This window comes from Camellia sinensis, chromosome 5 (assembly GCF_055761805.1).
Source record: "Camellia sinensis isolate YWXY chromosome 5, ASM5576180v1, whole genome shotgun sequence".
NCBI lineage: Eukaryota > Viridiplantae > Streptophyta > Magnoliopsida > Ericales > Theaceae > Camellia > Camellia sinensis.
In genome coordinates, this window is record NC_138965.1 from 138,122,853 (window position 1) to 138,142,280 (window position 19,428).

At 31.7% G+C, this 19,428-nt stretch overlaps 1 protein-coding gene across 1 annotated transcript; it reads left to right on the top strand.

Annotated features, from left to right (window-relative positions):
* The first annotated feature begins 11,886 nt into the window (after positions 1–11,886).
* On the top strand, positions 11,887–14,101 carry LOC114319413 (transcription factor bHLH14). The gene has a single exon (XM_028266421.2). It carries the CDS (start codon positions 12,343–12,345, stop codon positions 13,879–13,881), a length of 1,539 nt encoding a protein of 512 aa, XP_028122222.2. The 5' UTR covers positions 11,887–12,342; the 3' UTR covers positions 13,882–14,101.
* Positions 14,102–19,428: the final 5,327 nt, after the last annotated feature.

A 19,428-nucleotide genomic window follows, 5' to 3' on the forward strand; every position in this document is an offset into this window, starting at 1 on the left:
ACAGGAAATCGGCATGCATCCATGCTTCCACTACAACAACTATTTGCTGATTAACCTCATTTTCATTTAAAACGGGAGCATTTTCACAAATGAACCTTGTCAGATTCAAAGTTGTGATATAGAATAACATTTTCTGTTACCATCTTTAAACTCCGCTTCATTAAACTTTTCTAGTTTCTCGCCATGGTTAACCAGAACTGTTGCATGAACAGGAGTCGGAGCAGGAACAATAACAGTAGTACCAGAACTAATATTTTTAGTTTTAGAAGCCATTATTTCTGACATATAACCAATAAAAATAAAAATAAAAATATTTAAAAGTTCACAACCTTTTAGATAAAACTTTATTTAAAATCTAGATCCAACACTGAAATTAAATTAGTCTGAAAATAACACATACCACACAATATTCTATAAAAAGTTATGATGCCATACAAATTCATTCCAAATTAATTAGAAATACTAAAATTAATATGTAAATTATATCAATAATATGATAAACAATTATTAATAAGAGCCAATATGTCTGTATATCATTTTTATTTCTAATGATATAAAATTATTTTTAAACAAAAGTAACACAAGTTGACATCGATACATTCATAAAAAAAACCAGAACTTCAAACAGAAGAATATACAATGGCATTCAAAATTTTATTCAGATAAAATTAATGGTAGCCCATGAACATGCGCTACATATTGAAAATCAATTGAACTGATAAGTAAATAATGTCGGATTTATTTTCTAGTATGGCGCAATAGCCTACATATTTTTTACATGTTTTATTTTATTTGGACTCCACAATTAGATAAAGCCAATATTATATATAAAGTTCAGTAATTAGAATTTTAATATAATCACTCTTCTAAGATAAGAAGGAAACCTTGATGGATTAGAAATTCTTCTGATAGAGTTTATATGGCCCTCTTCTCTCCTCTATATAAGGATGGGTGACTCCCCTTTAATGTCATGAGTATTTTTCCATCACTCTAAGTTTTATAGTCATCCTAATTAAGAGAGACAGAGAGAAGAGGGTGAGCCAAGAATTAAAGGTTCAACTCTAAGGGGTATTTTTCTCAACTTCTCTAATTCAATGGCTGACAAAGGTATGTTCGTTTTATTCTTGAGTTGTATTGAATTCAAGATCCTGTTAAGTTTAATTCCGCATTATTACTATGGTTGCATGTATTATTAAATCTTACATGTGATATCAGAGCCATAGTTTTATGAATCGATACATCTTGGAATAATATATATTTATGAATATTATTATTATAATTATTCATAAAACATACTTTTGCTTTTATTTAAATGATCTTTACATAGTGCTCCTATTTACGTTAGGCAGGAAAGTCTTCAGGCCTCTTTCCGCAGAGATACGGCCTTGGAAACAAGTGGTGAGTAATACAAGCCACGTTACGAGTGATGAATGGCATGTAAATGTGAATATGCATGTTTTGATTTATTATTAATTTTAGTAATAATAATTATTGTTATAATCATCATAATATGATATTGAATTAAGTGTATTGTTTGCCGTTATGATAAAGTGCATAGATTAAATGCAATCTTAGAATTTTGTTGAATCGTTCGATCTATTAAATAAATATATTTATTTGATTGTATTACATTAAAGAATTATGATTTTACCTCATCTGATTATATACACTTATTATTTTTGTTGATATTTATATATTTTCATGATTTAAATTTGATATCATGATATAATTTTTTGACATTGAACATTAAATATTAAAGTGATTACTTCATATTAGGTGTAATTCTTATTAACCATTATATGAGATATTCATGATTGTTATATTACATGATTTGGATATATAAATTTTCATGTTCGTCCAGAGTTATCATTATTATTATATTGGTAATTGCAATCACATAAAAGAAAATTTAGAAATCATAGAATAGTGATTTCATTAAAATTGTGATTGAATTAATGATAATTAAATGACTCAAAACTAATGAATAGAGAATATTGTTGGTTAGTCCCGTATTCATAGGGTTTACTAATTTAGTAGCTGCCAAAGTGACCTAGATTTGTAAAACTTATGAATATAGAACTATATAAAAGAATTGTTAAAAGGGTAACATTAAGGTCGATAATATTCTCAATTGCAGTTATAATTAGGAAATTGAGACTAGCCCAAAGGAGAGTCACTTTCAAATAATTATGAACTGGGTAGGATAATGTAACTTATGTAATTTGACATATTAGAATTGAATACCCAAAGGTAACATGACTAGCTGAAAAATTGCATAAATTACTTTAGACCGACATAAGTGATTCTTGACGAGTGGACAATAGATATATCTAAGTTTTTCCCAAAGAAGAGACTTATGTGATATCAATAGTTCATCATAATTCTCAAAGCTTTAATAAGTATATTGTTTATGCCTTTTTCCGCATTACTTATGAGATCTAGTCTTAATACCTCTTAAGATCTGTCAAAAAGATAGCTTGCTATCTAAGGTGGTTGGACTTAGAAGGGAGGCTATATTGACTCATCCGACCTTCCTGGGATCTTACTTGGTTTTTGACCAAAGGACTCTTTAGTGACGTTACCCTAACGCTTAAAGTAAAATTTGGTTAAAGACTGTTAAAGATCGACAAGCCACTTGCTGGCACTATTATGGCTGAATTGACAACAATGAAATATAATGGCCACCGAGGAGTTTAGGATCACATCCTCAATATGGCGACAAAGCTGCAAAACTTAAAACTTTAGGGATGCAAGTTGATGAAACTTTCCTCGTGCAGTTTATTCTCAACTCACTTTCATTACTGTTCGGGGCATTCAAAATTCACTATAACACCAATAAAGATAAGTGGAGTTTGAATGAGCTGACTAATATGTGTGTTCAGGAGGAAGTGAGGTTGAGGGAGGAAGGACGTCAAACTGCATTGGGTGCAACTCATGGAGCTATAAAGAAAAAGAAGGGTAAGTTTGTAAAATCAAAGAAAAATCCACCAAAGAAAAAGAATGAACTTGGGGAAGAAAATCAGGCTCAGAATGGTTTCACTGTCAAGTGCTACTTTTGTGGCAAGAAGGGGCATGTGAAGAAAGACTGCAGCAAGCGAAAGGCTTGGTTCGAAAAGAAAGGTAAGAAATTTTCTTTTATTTGTTATGAATCAAATCTTACTGAAGTACCTTCTAATACGTGGTGGATTGACTCTGGGGCCACGACCCACATTACAAATGACATGCAGGGATACCTCTCAACCAGGAAACCGAAGGAAAGTGAAAGATTTGTCTATATAGGGAACCGTCTCAAAGCTGAAGTCATAGTTGTAGGAACCTATCAACTGATCTTAGAGACGGGTCATCAGATGGATCTAGAAGACACTTTTTATGTTCTTTTAATTTCTAGGAATTTAGTTTCGTTATCCAAATTAGATCGTGCTGGATATTCAGTTTTATTTAATTGTGGAAAACTCAATTTAATATTTAATTCAAAAGTGATTGGTTCTGGTAATTTATGTGATGGTTTATATAAAATTACCTTAAATCATGAGTTTGCACAATCATTAGTAACTTTGCATTCGAATATTGGTTTAAAACGTGGCCTAATTAATGAAAAATCCTCAATCTTGTGGCATAGACGGCTGGGGCATATCTCTAGAAATAGAATTGAAAAATTGGTGAAGAATGGGATTTTGAAAAACCTAGACTTCACTGATTTTTAGATATGTGTGGATTGCATTAAAGGAAGGCAAACCAAACACACCAAGAAAGGTGCCACAAGAAGTAATGAGCTTCTTGAGATAATTCATACAGATATTTGCGGGCCACTCAACATCCCATGTCTTAGTGGTGAAAAATATTTTATCACATTTATAGATGACTTCTCATGTTATGGATATGTGTATCTAATTCATGAAAAGTCTCAGGCTGTTGACATCCTTGAGGTGTACATAACTGAAGTCGAGAGACAATTAGATAGAAAGGTTAAAATAGTGAGATCAGACAGGGGTGGTGAATATTATGGTAAATATGATGAGTCAGGCCAAAATCCTGGCCCATATGCCAAATTCTTAGAAAAGAAAGGCATTTGTGCTCAATATACAATGCCTGGTATGCCACAGCAAAATGGAGTTGCTGAAAGGCGTAATCATACACTTAAAGATATGGTTAGGAGTATGTTAAGTTACTCAATTGTACCTATTTCAATGTGGGGTGAAGCTTTAAAGACTGCAATGTATATCTTAAATAAGGTTCCTAGTAAGGCAATCCCAACAACTCCTTTTGAGTTGTAGACTGGTAGGAAACCTAGTTTAAGACACTTACATATTTTGGGTTGTCCAACAGAGGCAAGAATCTTCAACCCACAAGAGAAAAAGTTGGACTCAAGAACAATATCTGGATATTTCATTGGTTATCCAGACAAGTCTAAAGGGTACAAATTTTATTGTCCTAATCACAGTATGAGAATAGTGGAGACTGGTAATGCTAGATTCCTAGAGAATGGTGAAATTAGTAGGAGTGAGAAAACACGAGTGGTGAATTTCGAGGAAATTAGGGTAGATGTGCCAACATTTGACCCTTATCGAAAAATTGTTATTCCTCAGACTATTCCACAAACTGAGGGAAACGAACAACATAATGAAAATCCTTCACCACCTCATGTGTTCACCACTTCATGAAGATACCACCATTGAAAATATTGTAGAACCACCACAACCGGCAGTTCTGAGAAGATCTCAGAGGGAAAGAAAGCTTGCCATTCCAGATGATTACATGGTGTATCTACAGGAATCTGATTTTGATATTGGGATTAACAAAGATCCAGTCTCATTTTCACTAGCCATGAATAGTGATGATTCTTCTAAATGGGTCAATGCTATAAATGAAGAGTTAAAATCCATGGAACAGAATAGTGTTTGGGATCTCGTCGAATTGCCTAATAACTGCAAAAAGGTCGGGTGTAAATGGGTCTTCAAGACCAAGCGTGACGCAAAAAGCAATATCGAACGATTTAAAGCCAGACTTGTTGCCAAAGGTTTTACTCAAAAAGAAGGCATAGATTATACAGAGACCTTCTCTCCAGTATCTAAGAAGGATTCGCTTAAAATCATCCTAGCATTGGTAGCTCATTATGACTTAGAGTTGCGTCAAATGGATGTGAAAACTGCTTTTTTAAATGGGAATTTGGATGAAGAAATTTATATGGAGCAGCCAGAAGGATTTGCAAATAAAGGTAAAGAAAATTTAGCTTATAAATTAAAGAAATCTATATATGGCCTTAAACAAACTTCCAAGCAATAGTATTTACGGTTTAATGATACCATTATCTTTTTCGAATTTAAGGAAAATGCAGTTGATCAGTGCATATATTTGAAGGTTAGTGGGAGCAAGTTCATTATTTTTGTGCTATATGTGGATGACATTTGTTAGCTAGTAATGACCTTGGCTTATTGCACGAAACCAAGGAATATCTCTCCAAGAACTTTAAAATGGTCAATATGAGTGAGGCAAACTATGTTATTGGCATAGAGATCTTTAGGGATCGATTTCGAGGATTGCTAGAACTATCTCAAAAAGGATATATTGATCGTGTTTTGGAGAGATTCAATATGCAGTTTTGTTCAGCCGGTGATACACCCATCACGAAGGGTGATAAATTAAGTGAAAAACAGTGTCCAAGGAATGACTTGAAAAGAAAACAAATGAAGGACATCCCATATGCTTTGAGGTTACAAATCATGCTTTGTGGTTGTGAAATTTCATCTCAGGACTTGGTGTTGCTGACTCAATTGCCAAGCCGCTGAAGATATATTGTGACAATATCGCAGCAGTTTTCTTCTCTAAGAATGGAAAGTACACTAGTGGTTCCAAACACATGGAAGTAAAGTACTTAGTTATTAGAGAAAGAGTCCAAAAACAACTAGTGTAAATTGAAAACTTAAGCACCTCTCTTATGATTGCCGATCTATTCACAAGGGATTGCCACCAAAGACATACAAAGAGCATGTTATCAGGATAGGTCTTTTAAGCAACCCTTGATGTGTATGGTTAATTCTGAGTGCTTATTTTTGTTTGACACTATTTGCTCAATAATAATTTTGTTTCTGTTTTTCCTATTCTAAAAGTGTGTGTACATGTTAATTTGAATATTGATAAACAAGGAATGTCTTAACAAGACAAATTACATGGGCCTTTCAGGCAAATAATTATATATTCCGATAATGGACTGGGTTGGTGAAGGTTATCAATGGTGTAGTGCATAGAAGGAAATATGACATAAATGTTATATAACTGCTATGACTCACATTGGTGATCTGAAGTAATCACAGTATTATAGTTTCTAATATATCTGAACTTATTGACTATTTTTAAAAATTCGTGATCACATGTCAAAGTTTTTAGTGTGGAATCCAATGAGTCAAAATTTTTTATAAGTTGCATATTTTTTGGAAAAACTCATAATTGCATCATAATCGGCTTAATGGGCCAAGTGGGAGAATGTTGGATTTATTTTCTAGTATGACCCAATAGCCTACAAATTTTTTACATGTTTTATTTTATTTGGACTCCACAATTAGATAAAGCCAATATTATATATAAAATTCAGTAATTAGAATTTTAATATAATCACTCTTCTAAGATAAGAAAGTAACCTTGATGGATTAGGAATTCTTCTGATAGAGTTTATATGGCCCTCTTCTCTCCTCTATATAAGGATGAGTGACTCTCCTTTAATGTCATGAGTATTTTTCCATCATTCTAAGTTTTATAGTCATCCTAATTAAGAGAGACAGAGAGAAGAAGGTGAGCCAAGAATTAAAGGTTCAACTCTAAGGGGTATTGTTTTCAACTTCTCTAATTCAATGTCTGACAAAGGTATGTTCGTTTTATTCTTGAGTTGTATTGAATTCAAGATCCTGTTAAGTTTAATTCCGCATTATTATTATGGTTACATGTATTATTATATCTTACAAATAATGCAATAGAATGCTAAATTGCAAAATGCAGAACATTCCCAATAGAATTCTATCTAGAAACCACTAAAACTACGATTTGACAAAACAATTTAATTGAAGAAATTAAATACACATCTATACTATATATTAAGTAAAAGGGGGTTTTTAACCTCAAGGTCTGTGGGAGTTTCAATATTCAAATCTGAATTTTCTAAATTTTTTATTAAAAACAAAACTCAGCATTTATTGATTTGGTCAAAATCCCCTTGATCAGCGTTTATTAACTTTTTTCAATCCACATGTCTTTCCACATGCCTGCATTTATTGATTTAGTCAAAATTCTCTGATCAACATTTAAAATCCCCTCATACAAATAATTATAGATACAATCCGTATATAGTTACTGCAATACCCTTTTCAACTTCTCCCATACACTATGGTTAGTGATAAGATTGTTAAATTATTTTTATAAAAAATCTTTAAAAATATAATTTATATATTAAAAAAAATCTAAAACAAATATAAATATGTATAATTAGGTAATAGGCTAGTGTTACATAAACACAATATAAAATTGAGTTCCAACGATCGAAGTGCCAATTTTGACTGAATAAAGTATCTAACTAATGTCAAGCAAACTAATGACTATAGACGCATTCACATGGTAAGCATTCTACATGACGGTTCAAGGTTTTAAAATTTGGAAACTATAAAAAATCACTGTGCTTGCTATCATTTTTAAAAATATTTTTTAGAAAATTTTATTTTTTTATTTCTTGTATTTTTTTATTTTTACTGAATTTTTTTAATATTTTGAACAATTTTTTTAATTTTTAGACATACCTAATATAAATATACTTAAAAAGTAAAAAAAATTAAAAAAAAAACCTTTTAAAAATTCACTAAATACCAAAAATATAAAAAAAATACGAGAATTTAATACATTTTTTATATTTTTATGTATTTATTAATTTTTAAAAATATTTTTTCATAAATTTTTTACTTTTTAAATACATTTAAGTAAGGTGCATCTAAAAAAATAAAAAAAATATTTAAAATTTTAAAAATATTCACTAAAAATTAAAAAATTAAAAAATTTAATTTCTAAAAAACTTAATTCAAAAAATTCAAACCAACTAAGAAAAATCCTTATGCAGTGAAAAAGATAGTGTGGCTCAAACTTCATGCCATTACCTTTTTATAATAAACAAAGGAAGTATTAACAAAAACAAACAAACACAAAACCTCGGTATCTGATACATTAATCAATTTACTCTGCAGATTATTATGATTAATACAAAAATCTTAAATCACTTTAAATTTTTTTTTGTAAAAATCGATTTCTGAAGTAACAAAAGGGATGAACCCTTTTAAAGGAGAATCTGAAACAAAATCAGATTATTTCTTAACTATTTTCTAATAGATACACAAAATTATAAAAAAAAAATAATACTGTAATAACAAATAATAAGAAATAGAATCGGACTCAAACATAGATTTAGGTAAAAAAAAACTTATATTGAAAAGTGCTCATCGATTTAAACAAAATACAAGAAAAAACCTGTATTTAATCGAACAGAGATTATAATTTAAAACAAATTATTTCTATACAAATTAAAATAGTGAGATTTTACAGAATCATATAAATTCTGGATAAAACAAATTGAACCAACAAATACAGTAGACTAATAAATAAGACAATTCTATATAAAATAGAACTCGAATTTGTCTTAAGATTGTAAGAATAATCTCTTATGTGTACGGTGTGAAATATGTAATCATTGCATCAAATATATTACCAAATTATATTTTTAAAAAAATATAAGTTGAACATAACGTAAATTATTTGGATAAAACTAAACCAAACAATATACAAAGAACCAGAAAGACTTGCGAAGATGTAGAAAATTTACAAATAGATTGTAAAATCTGGAAACAAAACCAAATGTGATCGAGGCTTGTGTTTGACACAATTTCCTTAAGATTAATTTGTCCTTTGCTATGGTGCTCACGAGTTTTTATCGAACGTTCGTCTCCTAGGATACACTGATCGAGCCTTGCAAAAGCAGTACTACCACGGCACATCTACTGAACCTTACTGTACAAAATTCTCTTACAAGAAAGACAAAGTGCAAGAGGAAAGAAACGCAAGATGAATTCCGTGCAAAATGAATGCAATGGGGGCCTATTTATATGGGTGAATTGGTGACTCTTCAAATGGTCATGGTGACTTTTCAAAAGAGTCACCTATTTTCCATGAAAATGTGCAATTGAAAAAGACATAATTGCTTTTTCAAAAGAATTCGAATTCTGAATGGAATTGTGTTTAATTTTGACTCAAAAAATTAACAAATTTATCCAAATAAAATCAAATTTTAAATTGAATAAGTTTCGTTTTAAAACCATTCTCAAATGGTACACTTTGGAGTTAATTTCTCATTCATCTATTAATGATTTCCAAACTATTTTTCCAACAGAATATTTCTTACATTTCTTATAAATAGCATCTTATGGCTAATGTAGAGGATATCATCAAACCCATTCACAACACTTATGAATTTAGGAGTAGTTGCAATTAATTTTTTTAGGAATAGTTTTTTTTGTAATCACGAATTTAGCTTGTGACTTGTTCTTTATTCTTGTTCTTGATCTTGTTTCTGATTTTGTAATCAATAACAATTTTTGTTGTTTATTACAAATTTTAGTTTATTTCTTTTCATCAATTTACTCTAAAGAAATCATTGAATTTATTGAGACATAAAATTCAACTACTTGATTTTTAGAAGAGAGTTGTACAATATTGGCTTACCCTAATTTGGGTAAGACCGTGTCTATTTATAATCAATATAAGATACACAGGAAAAAAGATTTAAATAATTACACAATCAAATCTTAAGAATCAAATTTCTAAATAACTGTAATTTATAGAAATCATGGGATCTCCTAAATATACAATATTTTGTATTCCAACACTCCCCCTCAAGCTAGATCAAAGATGTCAACCAAACCCAGCTTAAGCCAAAGTAACGGTGTCACACAAAAGAAATGCTACCGAACAAACTGACGGTCCAAGTAATAAAGGAACACACAACCCTAAAAGGGTTAAAAACCAGCCCGAACCACCCTAGAAGGATGCCGATCTGCACAGAACCAAGACAAAGCCTAGTCGGCTACTGTAGGAACCCTAGCAATGACTGGAAAGGACTGCCGAGGGAGAGAGAAAGGGTTTCGAGTGGCATAAGGTGGTTGAAGGAGGCTGGATAGGTGAGTCAGCTATTAGGAAATGAAGGAGAGGCTAGCAATGATGATAGGTAGGTGTGGCTAGGATTTCTTTGGCTCAAATACCAAGAAGAGAATTATACAATATTGGCTTACCCTAATTTGGGTGAGACCATATCTATTTATAATCAATATAAGATACATAGGAAAAAGGAATTACATAATTACATAACCAAATTTTAAAAATCAAATTCCTAACTAACCGTAATTTATAGAAATTATGAGATCTCCTAAATATACAATATTTTGTATTTCAACATTTTTTAACTATACTTTTGTGGAATTTTGAAACAACTTGTCAATTGACTTATGTCGATGTCATTGAAACTAAAATTTTACTAACATATGTATACGAAAATATTGGAAGTTACAAAAAAGGGTGTTACAAAAATATTTTAAAATTATTGCTAAACAATCGATCAAATAATCGGAAAGTTTTTAGGATCCATCGAATCTCGAGCAGAAAAGGCTTTGAGATAATTTGCGTAATTGTTTTCAGATAATTACAAAAAAAAATAATAAAAAATAAATTCAAGATTTGAGCCTTCTAATAAAATAAATCATGAGTTTCAATTTTGTCAATTTAAATAATAATATTTTGATTTATTTTCAACATAAACCATTCACCTATTTTTGTTAATTAAAATTGACAAAAAAAAAGTATATTTTTTATTATTAAACTCAATGTAAATATATAAATATATATATATAAGATATAAAATACCCTTATTCATTAAATTTAATGACTAAAATACTTATTTTTTATTAATTTTATTTAACAAAAATAGATAAATAACTTAAATTTAAAATAATTTAAAATTTAAATATTTAAATTAATAAAATAAAAATAAAAATAAAAAAATTATTTTATTATAAAAATCAAATCTTAATTTGTCTTATTTTTTTCCCCATAGCATTGCTGATATGTACATGTGAGGTGAAATGGTGTGCTTAAGGCAAACAGAAAAGGAGACCCGATCCCACTGGTATACGGTCTGGCCCGTCAGTCTCTGGCCCATCCCTTTCCCTTCACGTGCCCTCTCTGCTGCCCAACAAACAACAAAAGACACATCAATTGGACCCTCCACACTTTAAATTAATCAATTTTATAAATTTTTTTATTATTAATTGTTATGTCAATAAGGTGATAGGTGACGTCTGCATCAGAAATATTTTGAAGTTTATTAATTGATACAAAAATTATTAAATATTTTTAAAGTATTATGTAGTATTATTTATGTGATATTTTTATTAAATAGAAAATTATATTTTCATTATGTAGATTTTTTTTGGTCTCTCAATAATTTAAAAAAAATATTCATTTTTTAATTTTTTTTTCTTTTCTTATGTGATTGATTTGAAACACCTTAGACCTAGTAATATATTAAGAAAATAATTAGCTAATAGTTAAATATTTTTTAATTATTAATCAATCATCCTCTTGATACATTACTAAATCTAGAAAGTGAATCTAAAAATGTAAACTTATATATCATTCAAACTAAAGTTTCTTTCTTATTATGTTTGTCTTGTCTTTTTATTATAAAACATTTGTAATTATCATATCAAAGCTTTAAAATAATATTTAAAACAGAGAGGAACAAAGGAAAAAATTATAAATCAATGGTAATTTCATAATTTTTTTATATATAAATTCATAGAAAAAAATTAAAATTTTAATTATTAAAATTGATACAATTTCTCACTAATTTAATATTATTTTTAAAAATATACACTGATTTCTAATTTTGCCAAGAAAGTATGGATGCTCCATACTAGGACCACACCTCTCTCTCCCTGATTGTGTTTACTCTGTTCCTTCTATCTGTGTATTTAAGCAACATACACATCTATAAGTATCCCCAACCAACACTGAATTTTTACTTAGAAAAAATAAAATAAAAGCAAAACATAAAGTGGGGATATCACCATTCACTTCACCCCCCAACACAAGACAATATCATACCCCCTACACAAACCAAAACCACTACTTTTGCCATGATACTCTTATAGAATCTTTTGTTCTTCATCTCACTCCTTCCACTCTCCAAAAACACTGTTTTCTCTTCGTCATCAAAATTCACCCCTTTCTCTCTGTCTCTCTCCATAAACATAAACACAAACCATGGATGAATTAATCATATCATCATCCTCATCCTCTTCAGTTGTCTCATCATCCCATGAAAGCCCACCAACCCTCCAACAAAGGCTTCAATTCATCGTCCAAAATCAGCCAGAGTGGTGGTCTTATTCCATTTTCTGGCAATCCTCAAACGACCACAATGGCCGCCGCCTCTTCCTCAGCTGGGGAGACGGCCATTTCCAAGGAACCAGAAGCAATAACAAAGACAAAGTTACTAATAAAAACTCCGTTGCCGAGCGAAGGAAAGAACTCATGAGAGGCTTACAAGCTTCCATGATGATCAATGAAAATGTCAACGAAACAACCATCGACTGCAGTGAAGATGATGATGTCACGGATGCGGAATGGTTCTATGTCATGTCTTTGACAAGGTCTTTCTCGGCCGGAGATGGAGTTCCCGGGAAGGCTTTTAGTTCTGGGTCTCTGGTTTGGTTAACCGGTGGTCATCAACTTCAGTTTTATAACTGTGAGAGAGCTAAAGAAGCTCAGATCCATGGAATTGTGACTCTGGTTTGTATTCCCACTTCTTGTGGTGTTCTTGAAATGGGTTCCAGCGAAATGATCAAAGAGAATTGGGGTTTGGTGAACCAGGCCAAGTCTCTGTTTGGGTCAGATCTCATCATCCCAAAGCAACCAAATCATTCAATACAGTTTCTTGATCGCAACATTTCTTTCGCTGACATCGGTTTAGTTACTGGATTTCAACAAGAAGAGTACGAACGAGACAACAAAGGAGACACAAAAAAACGCTCTTATGTAGAATCAGAGCATTCTCATTCTGATTCGGATTGTCCTTTTGTTACTCCAATCCTAGAGCCGCAGCCGCAGCCGCAGCCGCAGCCGCAGCAGAGAGCCCCCAAGAAGAGGGGGAGAAAGCCGGGAGTTGGTAGAGAAACGCCGCTGAACCACGTGGAGGCAGAGAGGCAGAGGCGGGAGAAGCTCAACCACCGGTTTTATGCCCTCCGGGCAGTGGTTCCCAACGTGTCGAGGATGGACAAGGCGTCTCTGCTGTCGGACGCCGTGTCTTACATCAACGAGCTCAAAAATAAAGTGGAAGATTTGAAATCACAGCTTCAAATTCAAGACTCTAATAATTGTAGCAACAGTAAGAAGATGAAGATGGAAATGGCGGACGCCACTGACAATCAGAGCACCACCACCACTGCCACCAACACCACCACCACCACCACCACTTCGGTGGACCAAACAAGGGCTAATAATAATAATAATAATAACCCATTTGGTGGGGTAGTGGCCCTAGGGGTTGAAGTTGAGGTGAAGATTGTGGGGTCAGATGCCTTGATAAGGGTTCAATCAGAGAATACAAATTATCCATCAGCAAGATTAATGGACGCGATTCGTGATCTGGAATTGGAGGTCCACCATGCTAACATGTCTAGCGTTAATGATCTCATGCTTCAAGATGTGGTGATTAGGGCTCCCAATCAACAAGGGTTGACAAGTGAGGATGGAATTAAAGCTGCTCTGATTAGGAGGTTGGGGGTAGGACAGACTTGTTAGGAATACCAATAATAGGAACAGGAATTGTAATAGTAATAGTAATTACCTCTTTGTGTATATATTTATATAAATGTGTGTGTGTGTGTGTGTGTGTAATAGTAGTAGAGTATGTTTGTAATAATTTTGAATTTAGATTCTTAGGTGTCATGTTGGTGAGTACCAGTTGTGCTGTATTGAGAACTTTTATTTATTTATTTTGGGTAACGAAAGTTGCAAGCAATGTCTAGGCTTAATTTGGAGTGACATTTGCACATGCTACTCATTTGTGTTCCCTGGTTTCATGGCACGGAAATGCTTCAATCAATTGGTAACTTTAATAATCTTTCAAGTTAATTTAAACTTTAATGCATATTGAGAGGGTAATTTACACTAAGCTAGTGGGCCGGGCTAAATTAGTATGAGACATAGTTTTGGGCTAGTTTGATGACTAAAGGACTTGAAGGTTTGGGCTATACTGAAGGCTAGTCGGGATGAAAGTTTAGACCAGACAAAAGATGTTGGACCGGAGAAACGGCTTGTTACCGTCGACCAAACAGACAGCTTGGTATCGTGTTGACCGAGCAGAATTGATCTTGAGATGTTTGTCGTGTAGGAAGATCCAATTGTTTGGAATACAAACTTCGGGTGGACTAACACAAGATAGACTGGTCTAGTTAAGTTTTTGACTGGTAAGGTGGTTTCAACCTTGGCATGAACCGAACAAACTTAACACGATGTCAATGTTCGATTTTAGCCCGGTTCTACTAGTCAGTCATTAGCCATAAGCGGTTACACGATTGATGTGCAACCGAGCCAATGGTGTGCTTGATCAAGTTAACAACCTGGGAGCTAGGCCATTTCACTTGAACTTAGGCGATCAGGGTGTTAAAGGATGGACACTGTCCTTTAAGAGATTGATTCTTAGTGGGATTCTACGAATAAGAATTAAAGTCATTAGAATTCTGCTTTGCAGAACATATAAAAGGCTTGGAGTTAACCTAATCCAACATAATTCTTAGAGAAATTTTTCTCATATTGATCTTAAAAGCTAACTTAAGTATCGGAAGGGTTTTCTGGCACACACTCGCCGGTAAGCTCACCTGAATTGTGTTTTCAGGTATACGACACCATTTGAAGGAGGTTAAACTTGATCATGAGGAGTACGCATTGGACGAATATTTGGTGTTTGTGTTAGATAATGTCTCAATGGGACCACATAATTAAATGTGGTGTTATCATTTATAAAAAGCCTACAATTTAAGTGATTCAATTTAGTTAATAGGCTTAAGGGTATATGTGTTATGGACCTAATGTGTAGATACTAGTTGTATAATTTCTATTTCTATGAGGGGCAAAAATAGAAATTAAAACATATTGGTTAAAGTTGGTTTTCATTCCTTTTGAACTTCCACAACCTTTCAGTTTTGAAAACCAATAAATAGAAATTAAAACCAATAATGGTTAAAATTGGTTTTCATTCATTTTGAACTTCCACAACCTTTCAGTTTTGAAAACCAATTACAACCTTTAAAAGGTTATGGTCCCTATTCCTTTCCAGGTGGAAATAAGAACACTGTCATTTTTTTTTCCTAAATCCTCTCAAGGAGAAACATAAGGCACCAAAGGGGAAAGGATTAGAAGGCAATAACATAATCAATAACAAAGAGTTCATTGATAATCACGCTTCCGTTTAACCGTTCATCAATAGATTCAGGTATGTCATTTTGTCTTGATTTCTTGATAATACACATGGTAAATGATCCAAAGTGTAAGGTTTATATTCTGAAATTTATGTTGACAATTGGTATCAAAGCATGCATATCATGTGTCTTATCAGAATTGATATGCTTTATTCATTTTATTTAGTTTCCTAGAATCAAATTCTGAATTTTCTTATGGATGTAAATTATGTTTTTTCCTGTTTTGTTCTGTAAAAATGGCAATTTGTTTTCTGGAATTGTAAAATGATTCGGTGGGCAGTTTTTTTTTTCTCTCAAATGGATGAACATCATGTATTTATATATATATAGATATATCTTGCGATTTGATCGGTTTAATTTTGAACATCATAAAAATAAAAAATAAAAACTATTTGTTTTTTGGACCCGTCAATTCTATTTATATATGTATATATATAATTGGAATTGCTGCAGATTATATAACATATACAGGGTCACAAATTTAGAAATCTTTAAATTTAATGTAATTTCATACAACGTCTACAGAAATTTAATTTTCTAACATTCTCAATATAAGTCAATTCAAACAAAATGTCACAAAAGTGATCTCTCTTGTCTAGATTGTTTTATATGGAATGTTTTGAAGTTCATGTCTGTGTATCTCATGCGGGTATTTATCGGTTCAAAGACATGATTAAGACTTGGCAGAATTACACACACATTTTGTGGTGATAAACATGTGCCAATTGTCAAGAAAACCTAATGTGAATAATAAATCCATCAAAAGATAGATTTGTTATTTGACATAACTTATTGTCAATGTTTGATCATTACAACAAGAATACCACTTACAGTTAATATCACTACCCAAAGGCTTGGTATTAATGTTGTGCTAGGTATTTTGAGGATGTTGAGTTTGGGAGGAGAAATCCAGTTAGAGACATTGTCTTTGAGGAGGAAGCAGGAGTAATCCCACTTCCTATTACTACTTTTGACCAATCACAGGTTCCTATACCTGTCATTGCTCGATAAGTAATTTCGGATCCTCAACCAGACAATGTTGTTCAAGATAATATAGTTCAAACCCCCATTCAAGATGAGGTAATTGTTCCTGAGGAACAAACTCTACAACCTCAACCTCAAGAATCTGTGTCATTAAGGCGATCCACCAGAGAAAGGAGATTTGCATTTTCAGATGATTATATTGTATATCTCCAGGAACATGAGGTAGAAAATGGAATGTCGAAAGATGATCCAATCAACTTTCGTCAAGCCATGGAAAGTTCCAACTCTCATAAGTGGATAGAAGCCATGAATGAAGAATATAAGGCACTGCAAGACCACTTAAGTTATATTGTGACAATAAGTCTGCAGTTTTATATTCCAATAACAACAGGAGCTCGACAAAATCAAAGCATATTGATATTAAGTTCCTAGTTGTAAAAGAAAGAGTGCAGAGTGGACAGATTTCCATAGAGCACATTGGGACAAACTCCATGATAGCGGATCCACTGACGAAGGGACTACCACCCAAGGTCTTTCATGAGCACACTGCTCAGATGGGTGTTGTTCTATTTGAGAACATTCTGGTTTAGTGGGAGTTTGTATTTATATTACTGCTTTATGTCAGTCTTGAGTTTTATCTATGTAATTAGATTAATTTCTGCAGAAATGAAATATTCAGTTTATTACGCTCTGTTACGTATTGTGAAGTATTGATCTCAATAAAGTTAAGTAGGACCAGTTGGAAATAGGCATGTATGGATCACATTACATGTAATTTCCATGCTACGCATCCATGATTGATCTATGTCATTTAGCTGTATTAGTATACGTGACCATTGGTGGGTCGAGTTACGATTGATGTAACGAAGACCGCTTTGATCCTATATTAATATAGTTAATGGACAAGATTGTTTGGATACCCTCAAGTTATGATAACAAATTTCTGAACTCACTAAAGTTAAGCACATTTTTCAGGATACATATGTGGTCCAGTGGGAGATTGTTAGATAATGTCTCAATGGGACCACATAATTAAATGTGGTGTTATCATTTATAAGAAGCCTACAATTTAAGTGATTCAATTTAGTTAATAGGCTTAAGGGTATATGTGTTATGGACCTAATGTGTAGATACTAGTTGTATAATTTCTATTTCTATGAGGGGCAGAAATAGAAATTAAAACATATTGGTTAAAGTTGGTTTTCATTCCTTTTGAACTTCCACAACCTTTCAGTTTTGAAAACCAATAAATAGAAATTAAAACCAATAATGGTTAAAGTTGGTTTTCATTCATTTTGAATTTCCACAACCTTTCAGTTTTGAAAACCAATTACAACCTTTAAAAGGTTATGGTCCCTATTCCTTCTCAGGTGGAAATAAGAACACTGCCATTTTTTTTCCTAAATCCTCTCAAGGAGAAACATAAGGCACCAAAGGGGAAAGGATTAGAAGGCAATAACATAATCAATAACAAAGAGTTCATTGATAATCACGTTTCGGTTTAACCGTTCATCAATGGATTCAGGTATGTCATTTTGTCTTGATTTCTTGATAATACACATGGTAAATGATCCAAAGTGTAAGGTTTATGTTCTAAAATTTATGTTTACAATTTGTACATATATGTATATTGTTGTCATCCTAAATTCATGGAATAGGGCACAACAGGCTACTCTAAGGCTATGAAGTTTTGTTCTGGGCATTTTTTAATGAATCAAATCATGCATATTGTAAGGTTCATCAAGTAAATCATCCATGTAAAAAATCAAATTGATTGAAAACCTGTAATTTCATAACAAAAGCACATTTATTTTTCGTAAAATAAACAATTAACATGATTTTAATATTTTTTGTAAAAAATAATTAAGACTTGATCACGAGGCTGCATATATCCGATTAATTTGATTCTTTTCATGAATGACAAAATCGATAAATCTTAAAATATGAATTATTTAGATAATCAAAATAGACCCGAGAAAATCTCCCAAAATATGACACAACAACCCTCAAACCTAAATTCAAAAAACAAAATGAAACATTATGAAAATAATAATCAGTTTTTTGATTGAGTTTTTTAATTAGAATTATATTAATATTTTTTATTTATAATAATGCTATCCAGGATATCATTATTACTGTTCCGAAGATATCATATTTTTGTCGGATTCCTATTTGTGGCCAAAATTCAATTTCATTAAAATGGGCTTTGGTTGAGCTTTTGGGAGAGGGTGGTCCCTTGGAACGACTTGGGACAGGGGAATCTACGGTCCCCACCACTTACTAATGCAACATTTTCTTATTCTTTCTTGATTAATTAATTTATTATTTTTTAATTAAAAATACTTAGTATTCCCAAAGCTAGAGAGCTCATGACCTTCAAAATAATATTAATTAATCATGAATTTTTATTATTATTATTTTTTTTTCTTTCTAAATCAATCACAATTAATTAAAAATTATGATAATTATATTTTTTAGAATTACGTAGCATTATTATTTTTCAATTCACATGAAACACGTGCAAAGGTAGCTGTAGCCTGAATGCAACCTTTTTGTTTCATCATTCATGTCATAGTCACCTTTATATTTGAATAGTAATATTATTATGATTATATATATATATATATATATATGTTATATATTATTTATTAAGATAATTACCACCAAAAAAAATATATAGAGTTTCACCGTATAAGAAAATAAATTTTTATTTTTTATTTTATCAATTTAAATTTTAATATTTTGATTTATTTTTAATCTAAATTATTTATTTATTTTCGTTACTTAAAATTAATAAAAAATAGTATTTTAATTATTAAATTTAATATAAATATACATAAAACATCTAAAATGGCTATTTTCATTGTGTTTAAACTAAAATACC

Bases quoted from the DNA above. Each gene is read 5' to 3' on its own strand.
- LOC114319413 (XM_028266421.2), top strand. From the start codon at position 12,343: ATGGATGAATTAATCATATCATCATCCTCATCCTCTTCAGTTGTCTCA.